Source organism: Grammomys surdaster, unplaced genomic scaffold, assembly GCF_004785775.1.
Source record: "Grammomys surdaster isolate TR1022 unplaced genomic scaffold, NIH_TR_1.0 129, whole genome shotgun sequence".
In the NCBI taxonomy this organism is placed as follows: domain Eukaryota; kingdom Metazoa; phylum Chordata; class Mammalia; order Rodentia; family Muridae; genus Grammomys; species Grammomys surdaster.
The window spans coordinates 5,223,855-5,239,057 of record NW_021604587.1 but is presented as its reverse complement, the minus strand read 5'-3'; the positions used below and the strand labels follow the sequence as shown (position 1 = coordinate 5,239,057).

At 40.9% G+C, this 15,203-nt stretch overlaps 1 protein-coding gene across 1 annotated transcript in view; it reads left to right on the top strand.

The window, feature by feature from the left end:
* Pcsk2 (proprotein convertase subtilisin/kexin type 2) overlaps positions 1-15,203 on the top strand; it is a 252,744-nt gene that overhangs the window by 173,556 nt on the left and 63,985 nt on the right. The window contains exon 6 of the mRNA XM_028754882.1: positions 13,538-13,614. Coding sequence (XP_028610715.1) covers positions 13,538-13,614 — 77 coding nt within the window. The remainder of the gene's footprint in view (positions 1-13,537; positions 13,615-15,203) is intronic.

Sequence of the window (15,203 nt, the reverse complement as noted above, 5' to 3'; positions counted from 1 at the left end):
CTTCTAAGTAAATACAATTTTTTATTAAAAAATAAATAAATAAAAATAAAGTGTTAGCAGGAACTTTATTTTAAACATGAAGAGGCAAAACTAATTTATATCTTAGTGTTCAAAGTGTGTTTACTAGCAGAACACCCTTCACAGTGAACTTTTACTATCGTCATCACCGTTATTATTATTATTATTATTTCGCAGAACAATTTCCACAAAAGCCATCCCTGCCTTAGACAGTAAACCCAAAGCCACTGCATTGGAAAAAAGATTTATTTTCACTCAGAGTTTAGAGTTTAAGAAGGGATACAGCCTGTGGTGGGAAACATAGTGGACAGTGGAGTGGCTGGTTACATTGTAACCATGGCTAGGAAGCAGAGAAAGATGAACACTGGTGCTCGCCTTGCTTTCTCCTTTTTCTTCAGCCTCTGACTCCAGACCATGGATGATGCCACCCACATACAGAGATCTCTAAAAGTACCTTCAAAGAACTTACTTGTTTGGAATCATGTCTCCTAGGTGACCCCAAATACAGTCAAATTGATAAGATTAACCATCCATCTCAGAGGCTTTTCTACAGAAAGGGGAGGGGCAAATACCAGCAGAGAGCTGCCCCCAGTCGCATGCTCTTTTATCGGTTTGTGGGAGTGGTGCAAGGTTCACTAGTCATGGGGATGCTATCTCACAAGACATTTTCTCTTCTCCTCCAAAGGCCTTCTAGCAAAAGGAGAAATGCAATGGATGGTTTCTCTTTGAGGAAATGATGACATCTTGCTACACCTAGCAGGTTTTATCCCTGTGCTGAGTAGGAATACAAAGAAAATAAGGATAAGATACCAGGTCCTTCCGTACACTGTTGACAGGGAGGAAAGAGACATGGTTCAGCTTTTATGGAATAGGAATGATAGGCTATTTCATCACCACAAAGGGCCCTGTTCAGTATTTATATTTCCTTTATTTATTTTTATTTGTAAGTTTATGTGCACTACATGAGTACAGTGACTTCAGAGGTCTGAAAAGAGTATCAGATGCCCCAGAAGTAGAGCTGCAGACAGTTATGAGTCACCTGTAGGAGGTGCTGGGAACCCAATCTAGGTCTCCTGCAAGAACAGGAAGTGCTCTTAATCACTATGCCATCTTTCTATACCCCAGTATTTATGTTTCTAAAAGTCCTCCAGGTGATTTTCTTGATGTTTTGATTATGAGGCAAGTTTTAATGGCCAAGCCATCTCTCCAGCCCCGGGTGATTTTTCTTGTGCAGCCTGAGGTAGAGATCACTGCCAACTGGTAACTAACAACTCAATTAAAAATTCCACAACTAGTGTTGACACCCTGAGGGTTAGTAAAGCTAAGGGCTTGCTATTAGTTAATTGCGACTTGCACAATGTCTGAAAAGTATCAGGTACTTTATAAATGTCTGTCAAATAAGCAATTGGCTGAATTAATGTGTGAAGGCTAGGAACCCCTGAAGACCAACAGCCTACAGGATGAAAAAGATTGAAGTCATTGTGTCATAATGCCAAACAGCTCTCCTGAGAGTTCTAGGCATAATATCTTTTCCATTTCTTTCTAAATCTCTCGTGTAGATAGGTAATTTCAGAGCCATGTTTAAAGCTGACTCAGCTGATAACTGGAAAAGCCAGAGCTATGTATTTCTTCATTACCTCCTTCCCAGCCATCTATCAGCCATGCAATTTTTGTGACTGGTCATAGTATTTACCTGGTATGTCTTCTTAAATTGACTCACTTTTTAACATTAAATAGGTATAATTTAAAGGGAAACTACAAATCACTATTTCAAAGAGAAAAGCAATCTTGACACAGTAAGGCTGACTGTAAACGGCACCAGAGCAACTGAAGCCGATGCTTGCCTCTGTTAGACAAGCAGGATCACCAAGGTTGGGGGAAGTGTTAACCAAGGAAGCACTTAGCAGACACTTTGTCACATAAGAAGGATGATGGGGTGTTTTTCAAAGAGCTACAGTCCTTCCTAGAATACCAGATTATGTAAAGTGGGGAGTGGGCCCAGAGCTAAGCATCAGCACTACACAGCTTCCTGTCACTGTACTAATACCTGCATTGTCAACTGAAAGAGAGCACATGGTTCTAGAGGTTTCTGACAGGTCCTTTGGAGCCTGTGTGGAGGAGGCACAGCTAAACTGTTCACCTCATGGACTGGAGGTGAAAGAGAAGGAGGGAGCAGGGTCCCACAATGCTCCACGTGGACATGTCTGGGACTTTCGGGAGGCACCACCTGTTAAAGATTCCCATGGCCTTCTGAAAGCAGCAAGCACAAGGAGTGGACTAAGCGTCCATCATTCACCCTAGTGCACATTCTAGAGGTCACGTGAACACTAGTGCACATTCTAGAGGTCACGTGAACACTAGTGTGCATTCTAGAGGTCATGTGCACACTTGTGCACATTCTAGAGATACTACAATGGCAATTTACAAAATTCCATCCCCAGCCAATGAGTTTCAAACTCTGCTTAAGAACCCAGGAGCCATCTTCGATGCTGAAGCGCTCCTAAGAACGAAAAAGGGGATAAGGGAGCCCAAGATTTCACCTTCTGAGACATCAGGCACCCATATCATTTGTCTCATCTAGAGTTAAGCTTTAGTTTAGAGGTGTTGTTGTTGTTGTTGTTGAAATGGTTTAATAATGTTTATGCTTGCATGTTTGTGTGAGACTTTGTGCAGGTGAGTGTGGTCGCCTACAGAGGCCAGAAGAGGTTATCAGTTGCTCTGGAGCCGGAGTTGAGCTGACCAATGTGAATGCTGGGAACTGACTTTGGGTTCTCTTCAAGAGAAGTACTTGCTCTTAAATGCTGAGCCTTTCTCCATTCCAAAATTTAATTTTTTTTTTAAATCCTACTTCCATACAGAACGGTAGAGCCAACAGAGAACAAACTAGTTTAGAACGCAAAAGAGCTTCCTTGTTGGGAGCCTGCTTGTCATGTTAGGCCCAAAAGGTATTCTATCAACCTCAGATGAAAGAATTCACTAAATAAAACCATGCTGTTAAAGAACAATGAATTGACCTAGCAAAGAAAAAGACATGTGTCCCCAGCTCTTGTAAATCGTGTCTTGATGTAACTGAAGCTAACTTATCAGCTCAGTACACTTAGATTTAAACAGAATGACAGTTGGATTTAAAGAGAACGATCTGTTACTGCTCTGCAGAGTAAAGATACTAAGTTGGTTTTGTTTTTTTCATTTGGTGGAGATTCAGTCTTCTCTTTTAAGCAGTGCACTTGAAAGTAATGGTTACGATTCCAGAGTAAAGAAATCAAGTTTGCAGTGGAAGAAGAAGAGGCCAGGAGCCAGACTTCTCCCTCCCAGTCTTTGCTTTCTCCCTCATCCTCTGTGTGACCTCTGGCAACAGTCAGCTTCCCTGTACCTCAGTGTGTGTGCTCATGGCATACGAGTGATGTTGAGTGCCGTGTAAGTAAGATCATCATGAAGAGAAACCATTGCACACAGAACATCTGAAAGAGTCTCTGGCATGAATCAATCATGTAACACTGTGTATCACCTGCTATTGTTATGACAGGCAGCATTTACACTAGGAAGTGATGTAATGAAAGCCATGTCTTCCAACCCAGACACCATGCCTCTCCACAGAGGCAAAGCACTCCAGCCTGTGCCTTTGCTTCTTTGCATTCTGTGTATTCTAAATATTTTATGAACTTATTATAAAGTATATGCCTCTCATCCACATAAGTGAAACTCATTATACAGTCTACTGTGCACATGGCCATCTTCACCATATTTCTTGGGAAGGAGCTTATTGCAAGTCTGGTACTACATCCTTTTCCAGAGGAACAGAATTTTGCATCTTTGTGAATTATACTTTATTTAACTCATCTCCAATATTGATTATTTGGGATACTTTTAGTCTTTTAATATTATACTCATAAATATCTTCAATAATTCAAATATGTAATATACAATTGAATATATAATTCACATAGGCATGCATGCAAATATGCAAGTGTACTTTTAGAGTACATTCTTAGGAATGGGATCATTAGATCAAATAGTTCATTTTTTAATTTGATAGATATTGCCAATTCTCTTTTCAAAGAAATTGCACCAAGTCATACAACCAACAAATGTTCATGACCATCATTTTTAAGGTCTTATTTTAAATACTTAAAACACACAGGGTAACAAAGTTTCTTTATTTTGGTTGCTATAACAAAATAGCTCAGACTGAATCATTTATAAACAACAAAGGTTAATTCGTAGTTCTGAAAGCTGCAAGCCCAGGATCATAGGACCAGCACACTCAGTGTCTGCGAGGACCTGGTCTGTGTGTTATTAGTGCTTTCTTATACCATCCCCCTGTGGTGAGGTGAAAACAAGCTCTCCAGGGCCTCTTTTATAAGAGCACTAATCCCTCTTGCAAGGGCATCACCCTTATGACCCCAGTCACTCAAAAAAAAAAAAACCCACTCTTACCAACACATTGGAAATTTTATTGCAATATATGATTGCTTAAGAAGCATCAATAGAGGCTAACAAATGTATTATAGTTGTCAAATATTAAAATTACATGATTGGCTACCTCATAGAAACTGCTCATACCACTATGACTCTCATTCCACATAGTGAAGAAGAAAGATTTCAAACAAAGCTCTGACTGTAAATAGTGTTCAGGATGCTGGAGAAAAGCTAGACTTAATTAAGTTTTACAGCCAAACTTAATATAGGCATACTGGGAAGGACATGCTCAGTTCAAGGTGTGACTGCTGAAAACAAAGTTGTTTACTTTTCCCCACCTGAGTCTTCAAGCCTTTCGGAGTGAACTTCGGAAGATGAATTCTTATGAGTTGCAGCTTCCCAAGGTCATCCCCAGAAACACATGCTGTATGGTAGAACTGAGAGAGCTCGGGTGGTATAGAGTACTGCCAAACAAGCATGAAACCTGAGTTCGATTCCCAGAACCCACGTAAAAGAAAGCCAGTACAATGGAATATGCTTGTAATCCCACAGCTGAGGAGGTAGATGCCAGCTGAACTCTGGGGATTATTGGCCAGCCGATTTAGCCTACTTGTGAGTTCCAGGCCAGTGAGGGGGTGGGGGAAGACCCTGCCTCACCATCCTATACACACACACACACACACACACACACACAGTCAGCATCACCCAAGGAACACATTCCAAGCTTGCTGTCTGGCTTCCACATACACATGCATAAACATGCCCATGAACACACAAACACACACACAAATGTGTGTGAGGGACTATATGCATCACTGGCCATCTGAGCTCCAGCAACAATGGGAGGAGGCCTAGACAGTGGTCATCATAAAAGGGGCTCCAAGGACAGCGTGGCTACTTCTTTGAACATCTGCCCACCCTTTCATCAACATGTGCACCACAGGCTTCAGAAAAATATCTCAGGAAAAAAAAAGTTCTAATCTTTTAAAACTAATTAAGACACTGTTACTTTAGGACACTGTGTGCTAACCTTTAGAAATGATTGTCATTGCTGTCATCATCATCATTATCTCCTCTTAGATTCAGTGCTTGACACTTCTCCCAATCCTGCTGATAAGGGTGGCATCCAGTCCCACAGACCGGACCCACTCAGCTTTGGAAAATGCAAGAAGTCCAGCCACAGTGACGTGGCCTGATGCATGCTAGTACTCATATGTCCTCGCTATTACGATACATCATTATCTAGATACATCTTAGTATCTAGAGTCTGTGTCAGTACCTAGAGAAGTCACTAGAATTTCCAAGACATAATGAGGGGAGATGTCAAATCTACCAGCAGAGAGCACTCTGGAAGAAAGAACATGAATGACCTTGGAAACCTCGAGCACATAAGGGAAAATTGCAAACAAACCTCTGACTGAGCATCACCCCCCACCTTTTTTTTTTTAATTTTTGGAGTGGCAGAGAAATGTTAAATTTCATTAAGTTTTACAGCCAGGCTTAATATAGACATAAATCCCCTTAATGCTGGTTTCAGTCAAAAGTGAGCTGAACATTATCGTTAAACTAGCGCATGTGGGAGAATTATTTGAGGAAAATCAAAATAGACACAGTTGGGAACGTTCAGCCATGACCATATTCGATGCAAGTAGGCGCAGTAGCAAAATTCTTTAGGCACTAATGGACTGGACTATTTTGCTGCTCAGTTTCCATATAGATGAGCTTTGCACTGGGGCAATATGGTTGTGGTTTAAAGTCTATCTGGGGAAGCTCATTTCTCTTTCATTAGCCCATGAACACAGTGCAATTTGAGCTAATACTGTTACACAGCTCCTAGCTGGGTTATTTGGTTAAATGCCTTTGGGGAAAGTAGCAATCCAGAACAAAGGGACATAAGTGATGTTTCTTATTCTGAATGCCTGTAGCTTGGGATTGCCTTGACAATTAACCACATGCCACGCTACACCCAAGTCACACACACACACACACACACACACCTATTGTTTGAGACATTGTTTAAGTCTTGTATTATATTTCACTGGAGACATCTTATCTTCCTGTCTGACTTCTCTGGGGTCCAGACTCCTCTAACTACAACAATGTAGACCTATCTCTTATTGTGACTGATAGATACTCCAGCGCATACATGATGCACTAGTGTGGGACTGAAGCAAGCACTCTTTACCAGCTGGTGAATTGCAAAGCAGCACACAATTTGAAAAGGTGCTCTTCTGGGCAGGTGGGTGAGAAAGTGGCAGGGCCTCTTTCTAAAGTGCCACCGAGCACATCTGTAGCTCCAGTTGTACGCCTTGGGCAAGGCATGTCTTGCTCAACTGTGTACCAGAGCCCTAGTTTCAGAAACTACTTTCTCGGGATTGTGATCAAACCTTAGATTTGTTCCTTGTTGTTCAAAAACTGATCTGAGCCATCCTATCAGTGGGTGCCCTGATTACATATGCCAACTAATACTCAAGCCTAGCATGGTCAAACGGCTTTTGTGCTACCACTAATTTGGTGATCTTGTGGGGAATTGCAGGGAGAAATAGGGATAAACATTGTATTTCATAATATACATGTGTGACACTCTCAAAAAAAGATATTTCTTTAAAAAAAATATGACTGAGACCTGTATACAGGCACTTATGTGTACCACACACCCATCTCCCCTGAGCAGTGTCTTCTGCATGCCTTCTACCTAGAACAGTGACCTGAGAACAAGTAGGTTATTTGTTTCTGAAAAGAAGGAAGAACAAGAGGTGGTGCACCGCCAACAAGGGCCTTCAGCCAATAGAGTGCTGGCCACAGTTTGTGATCTACCTGCCTATCAACCCTTCTCTGTGGGTATGAGGCTTGAGAGAGTAAGCTACAAACACCTCACAATGAGGTCAGACTTGTTTGTATCAGATTCCTTTCAGCAGCTCCATCGTACCTAGAGAGCACAGGTCCCCTAGTGAAAGGGGTTACCCAGGAAGACAGGATCCCTGTGAGACTTTAGAATGTGGGCTATCGTAGCCTCGGATCACAAATGGCATCTAACATGGATCAAGGTCCCACAAACTCTTTCCAAGAGAGGTTTTGCAAGCCTTAAACTACTGTTTAATTCTTCTGTTTATTGTGAATAAATTATTTGCAATGAAGAAGGGGAATTAGCTATCACAATAAAACTGTATATACAAAAAATTAACAAGCTGTAAGCCATATTATTGTAATCAAAATAAGAAGAAGAGGTTAAAATTGTGAAGTGAAACACTTCACAGACAAGAAAGACAAACAGCTGTGGTCCTAACTGGTAACTAACCTTTGGTAACAGTTTTGGTTTTGAATTTGTCAAGTTCTTTCCCATAAAGACAGCAGTTTCTTCTAGAAATCTCATGCAATAGTACCAGGGTTCCACACTCTTGATGGTTTAGTCCATTATCATCATGGCAGGAAGCTCGGCAGTATGCAGGCAGACATGATGCTGGAGGAGCAAAGACTTCTACATCTTGATCCACAGGCAGCAGAAGGAGTCTGTGTCCCTGGGCCTGGCTTGAGCTTATAAGACTTCAAAGCCCACCTCCACAGTGACACACTTCCTCCAACAAAACCACACCTACTTCAACAAGGCCACTCCTTCTAATAGTGCCACTCCCTATGGCCAAGCATTCAAACACATGAGTCTATGGGGACATTCCTATTCAAATCACCACCAGTGGCAACATTTTGTATGCCTGCATATTTGCTTTTCCAGAGACTTTTATGTGTGTGTAGTTGTACAGAAGCTAACTTTAAAGGAAAGGGTCTTCAAATAATATCACTTATCCAGTTGCAATGTGCCGTGCTGCTCTGACTCTTGTCTGATGGGCCTGGACCAGAGGAGCATCTGGCAGTGAGAACATTAACAACAGTGTTAGGGGAAGAAGGCAGGCTCTGTTGTCCCCACAAAGAAGCAGACTGACTGTAGCCAAGCCTCAAAACAGCATCAGTCCAGACACTAAGAAGTTAAAGGCCTAAAGAATGAGGTAATTAAGATGACGAAACAAATAAATAATAAATGACCATCACATTTTCAAATGGGTAGATAAAAATGATGTGTTACATTGTGCAAAATGTTTTCATACTAAATGCGTAACAAATTCCATTCTTCTTCAGCGTGAGGGGAGGCAGTAAGAGAGAACAAGCTGCAATCCATCTGTCCTTATGTTTTATCCTTCTAGGCCAACCCTGGTCTAGATCCAAAATCAGGTCTCTCCGACTCTGGCACTTCTCCCTTCTCCATCAGGCTACTGTCTGAAGTCTAAAGGGACTTGCAAAGTCTGACCAGAAGACCTCTCTGGGCCCTGAGGCATGCAAGTCTAGCTTTGATGGTAGGATGGCAACATCAGATCCACCTTCAACCTTAAGGGCTTCAGAAACTTCATTGTAACATGAAATCAATGAACATAGTTGCCCCTGAGCTCAAGTCCCCTTCTTCCTCCTCAGCCTTCACGTTGGCACTGGCCCCATCATCTGAAGTGAGCCTTTGGTCAACCTGCATCACAGAAGCATAGCTCCAATTATAAGAAATGAAAGAGGCTGTGGAAATCAGTACCTCCCTTGTTCTTTCATAACTAGGTACACACATTCACCCTCTGCACAGCGAGTGTATGAGGGCAAACACTGACTAGAACTCTCATGATTGAACTTTATAGCTAAGAATGAAGTAAGTCTCACTTCCTATGTACTCAAATATTCAGAAACTTGGTCTTTGGTTATTGAATTACTGAATACCTGAGAGGTGTTTGTCCTCCACTCTTTGCAATGAACTTTAAGAAGAGAAGAAAAAAAAAGAGTTGTGTTCAGTAGCTTCTCCCAGAAATAACTTGTAGGGAAGTCCTGAGGTCACCCTGGATTCAGCCCAACCTTTCCTGTCTGTTGCATGGCACAAGGACAATTCAAGTTCTTAATGACCGCTGAATCACCACAAGCCTGAATCATGGAAGATTAAGTTATATTTGTCAAACAGCTCATATTTTCTAAGGCAGGAAAATATAACAATGTATTTTATAAAGAAGTCATAAGAATGTAAACAAGTATCTAGCTAGACCTGAAATAGCCAGAGCAATCAATTGACTACAATCCTCACAACTTCTCAATATTTTCTATGGCTGCCATAGAGAAAGTTCAATATAATTCAAGGCCAGTTTACCTTTCTTGTACACAGATAATTTTATAACAGACACATTGTCATTCTAGCCGATCAATGATTCCATTTGCCTATAAAAATAAACAGAACTTTTGAAAGTATTGCTTTGTGTCCTTTCTTGCTATAAACCATTAGATTGGGGGCCAGAAAATATACAGCCTACGCAGAACAATGATTTACCTTCCTTAATGTTCACTGCAGACTCTTACTCAAGGAACTAAGGGTTAGTCATCAAATTCATTATAAAGAATCAACAAAATTATCAGGTTTGTTAAAACCACCATCTATTTTGATGTTGGGAGGCAAATATGACCCCAGACAATGCAGGGTCGTTCTTCTTTTTATAAAAATATTCACAGGGTTCAAGGCTTTTTAGTTGCAAGTTTTTTTCAAAATCTCTCAGGCCTTCCTTCTAATACATACATTTTTAGAACAGCAACTTCTCCAGTGCCAGGAATGGTAGCCAAGAGATCTCAACCCCAAGCATAACTGGAAGATATGTGTAGACCACTTACCAAATCAGTCATTTAGGTAGCAAGCACAGGAGTGATTACTGCCCTTACAGAAAATGGGGCTTGGTCTCCAGCATCCAAATCAGGCTCCCAACTGCCAATAATTCTAGGTCTGGGAGACCTGATACCCTCTGGCCTCGGTGGGTACCTCCACACATGTTGATGCTGTGTGTATCAACTTACTCAAGCATACTCAGGGTTAAGAAGGAGAAGGTAGGAATCATGGTACTAGCTCACTGCCGTGGTCCCCACAGTCTTCCTCAACACTGTCTTTCCTGTGGACCTCACTTGTCAGTTCATGAAGCACTAGCTCAAACCCTGAGTCCTCATCATCCTGACCATAAGAACTTCCTAGCTAGCTGGTTGCCAGCAATCTCAACCTCCACAAAATATTCTGCTATTTCTTTATCTAAGATAGGAGATCAGTGAGGTACAGGGCAGGGCTACCACAAGACTGTAAGATGAGGTGCCTCACAGAATCCTTTCTGATCTGTAATCCATGCCCCTGTGATAGAATGAGCCAAGACCTAAGTCAAGTTGCTATTCTAGCCTGCACCCATCCCCCAAGCTCATAAGAAAGAAGCAGCCCTTGGGGCTCCCTCCAAGAACCTCACAAGTGCTACTTAAGCTGAATGTTGTGGCCAGCTCACTCTAAACCATAAAATCTTAATCACTTCTATGGAGAAACCAATCAGAGTTATTAAATGTGTTTCAAGATCTATTGCTTAAGTCTCAATCTCAACTCTGAAGCCCAACAGGAAAGAAAAAATTATATACATTTATATTTATTTTTATATTTTTATAAATATATATTTATACATTATATATATGTATAATTTTATATAATAAATGTATTAATATATAAATGTATACATTTGTATATTTAGATTCTATATGGACATGTTTCAATATTCCTGCCCAGTCCTACTCACTCCACCTAAGAGTGCTCAATCTCTGAAAACTTCAGAGAAGGTTAAGAACAACATATTCTCAGAAGACAAATAAGTTACTTCAAAATAACTTTCTTTTTTAAAAAGAAAAAGAAGCTGAAATGCAAATACCTCAAAGAAACTCAAGATGGAGAAATGTTAAATCTGAGAAAGCAGGCAGCCCTAGAGACAAAGACTATCGACAAGACACAGACTGAAGCTTTGCAGGTGAATGAAGGATCTGAGACTGGTTTTGGCTGCAAGTGGGGCACAGAACCTGTGGCCAGTGCTGACGGAGACCTCCACTGAAGACCTGGAGTTGGATGACATGTTAGTCACTTTTCTTAATACTGGGATTGAAGCAGCATAAGGGAAAAAAGGGTTGTTTGAGCTTACAGTCTGAGAAAACAGTCCACTGTGGTGATGAAGTATGCTGGTGACTATGGCTCATTGTGACAGTGGGTTCGTGAAGCATCTGAGTCACACTACAACCACAGTCAGGAAGCAGAGGGACAAGACGGATGCTTATCGGTTTACTTTCTCCTTTTTTTCTTTTTTATCCAGTCCAGAACCCTTAGCCAAAGCTGGGGTAGATTGCCCATCATCAACTAAATTTCTCTGGAAATGCCCTAATAAAGACAGCTACATGTTTGTCTCCTAGGCAATTCTAAATCCATTCAAGTTGGCAATGAAGATTAAGCATCACAGATAATGACCTAGATTCTTGGGGAGAAAAAGGGATAGACACTTTAAAAGGCTCAAAGGACCAAATTTGAGGATACTCAGACTAATAGTTATTTAAATAAAGTAATACAATTTGAGTATCCCTCATCTGAAATGCATGAGACCACAGTATTTAGGATTGAGAATATTTTTACTTAAGAATAGTTACATACATATGAGCTATTTGGGGGATGGAACCCAAGTCTAAACATGAAAATCACTTATGTTTTATACATACCTTGAGATTCATAAGATAATTTGATATAATATTCTTGGCATATCTATACTTTAACCATGAGGTCAGATGTGGGATTTGCTTCTACTTTTGACATCTCCCCAGTTCACAAATAGTTTCCTGTGTTGGAATTACACATTTCACAGTTGGAGATTCTGGGTACTCAGCCTGTACTACAATTCTGACCGCTGCAAACAGTGATGGCTAGCAGCTCTTCATAACCCAACAAGTCAAACAAAAATAACTGGAATTAGTCAATATCCTGTCCAAAGCATGACAACACTGAAACATTAGCTTTTCAAATTAGAGTGTGTCACATACCAAAGTATTTTTACCTCACAAAAGAGCACATAAAAGTTATTAAAATGTCTCAGGACTATGGAATCAAGGAGACACTGAAGATGGAAGGAAAATCTCTTTCCTAACTCAGTGTGAATCAAGAAAACACTATGGAATCAAGGAAACACTGAAGATGGAAACTTTTTCCTCACCCAGTGTGAATCAAGAAGCCTTCTGGAGTTTCCCTTACAAAACCCAAAAGAGAAGAAACAATAGAGAAAAAAACTTTCACAGACCAGCCTTCCTGGGAAAGCAGAGAAGGCAATGGGAAAGGACTGGATTATTCACTCAGTAAGAGTAGGCATCTCATAACATAGGCCAAGAGTAAAAACAAACTAAATAGACACCTAAGGACAGTACAACCTCACTGAGAGATGACTGAATAGAGTCCAGATTAGTTGATGTGGCAAACATCTCACATGGAAAAAGGAAGTTACAGAAAGACAGAATTTCACACTCCTGACTCTCATAGGGTGTAAGAGAACATGATTATGAAAATATACAATTACATGTTTAGTTGTTCAACATTTGATTGATGTTTGCTCCTCCAACTAGGCTCTAAGAGGCATAAGGGCAGGGATGCCAGCACTGAGTTGTCATCCTTATCTAAGTCTTTGGCATACACTGAATTATTCATGGTCTTTATAAAGACAATAAATGAGACTAACTGTGTTCAATGTGGGAGACAAGAAAACAGTTAACACATTGAGAGGAAAGGAAATGAGAAGTAGCCTTATGGAAGGAAGCCTTCAGCATAAAGCAGAACTTACAAAATAAAGGCTGCCTCACTCGTGACACGAAAAATAAAGCGTCTGGCCACCAGTGAACAAAAGTGTCAAAGACGCTTAGCCTAAGCCCTGGATTCTAGGTGGAGCTTCCTAACACACAAGGGTTACCCCAACTTAAAGAGAAGCTAAGACCTGGAGAACACAGGCCTCCCATTTGCCAAGTCTTTGAAGGCTTGAACTAAGGGGACACAAGTTCTGTCCCAATTTTGAAAATGCCTGTCCTTGCAAAATGCAATATATGCAAATGAATAATTATATATTATAAATAAAAACATATGCAAAATGCAATTACACAGAGCACTAGCACCCCCTCCAGAGAGGAGTTATAGACATAACATGGTGCGCTCAGAGCATCAGCCCGCTTTACGTGTTTGCAGCTTTACTGACCTGAGATACCTTGTGTCTTTCAGAACTCTGATGCAAGTTATGACTTCAGCAGCAATGACCCCTATCCATACCCTCGATACACAGATGACTGGTTCAACAGGTAAACTGAGTCTTGAGAACATCTTGCTCTTAGCCTCTGGAGTTTATTTTGCTCTGTTTAGGCTTGGGTGTCAGCAGCAAAGTCATATACAAACACTGTGCAGTGTGATGTATGGTCTTCTTCACAGTGGCTTTGTTTCTAAACCCTTGGATTTTTAGTATTACAATGCCCCTCAAGAATTATCTTTTGATTATCTTGTTCTTATGAAATAGAAATTGTTTTCCAATCCAACCTATTACAGATAAGGAAAAAAGCAGAAACAAGAAAGCTTTTCTCAAGTTACTGTACAGTGATTTAAGAGTCCATTTGTTCTATTAAAAAAATCCACTTGTTCTATTAATTAAAGCTATTCAGAGAAACGTTTGTTGTTTTGAGACCGAGACTCACTGTGTAACTTTGGCTGTCATGGAGCTCACTATGTAGACCAGGCTGGCCTCAAACTCATTCTATTTGCCTCTGCCTCCCTAGTCCTGAGATTAAAGGCATGCACCACCACAACCAGCTTGACTCCAGTAATCACCAGTGTGTCTGTGTTGACAATTCTTTAAAGCTATCTCTGCTATAACATCATAACAGTCATGGTAGTCCTTTCCAAAGATGTGTGATTGACAGAGTCTTGAACTACAAACCGACATGGTCCATCTGAAGGTATCGTCTTTCTTCATCCTATTTTGCTACTGACCACATAAATGTGGCTTCTATTGTTTTTCTTTAGGTAAATATCTTGCTTACATGGTTAGCTGCACATGAATAATATTCAGAATTTTATGGTTTTGGATTACTCCAAGAAAAAAAAATACTTTATTTCAAACCTGGTGCATAAGGAAAGTTTGCTCAGTGGGAACTAAATCCCAGTTAAAGGTGAAGAACTGCAGAGTAAGGTGACTAACAATGACAATGGTCTTTATGTATTTCAAAAGCTAGAGTAGAGGGTTTAAAGTATTCCCATCAACATGAAATGGTTAAATGTTTGCGAAGCCTGCGATGTTAAACCCTGTCTAAACGGGATGTACTGAAATGACACACGGTGATGGCGATGTCTACAGTTTGTGTATCAGTAAAAAAACTAATTTAAATTTTAAAGTAAATTAAGTCATAAATAAAACCACTCCTTCCACATTACCGCCACCCTTGGACAAAGGTCATAAAAGCTTATGCATTTCAGTTCACAGCATGGAAGCACACAGGCGCAGAGCGCTGTCTCCATTGCTTTTGCTTCTAACCTATAGACAAAGCAGAAGTTATCTTCTTCAGCTTAGTGATAGGGATAGATTGAGAAAGGGTGAGTGGCTTCCCCGGTCTCCTCCAAGCCAAACTTTCTTTATCTTTTTTTAATTTATTCATCTCCCATATATTAATCCCAACTGCAACTTCCCCTCCCTCCCTCTCTCCCCTCCTCCTAGTCTCTCCCCTCTACCTTCTCTTCCCCCTCCCTCCCTCTCTCCCCTCCTCCTAGTCTCTCCCCTCTACCTTCTCTTCCCCCTCCCTCCCTCTCTCCCCTCCTCCTAGTCTCTCCCCTCTACCTTCTCTTCCCCCTCCCTCCCTCTCTCCCCTCCTCCTAGTCTCTCCCCTCTACCTTCTCTTCCCCC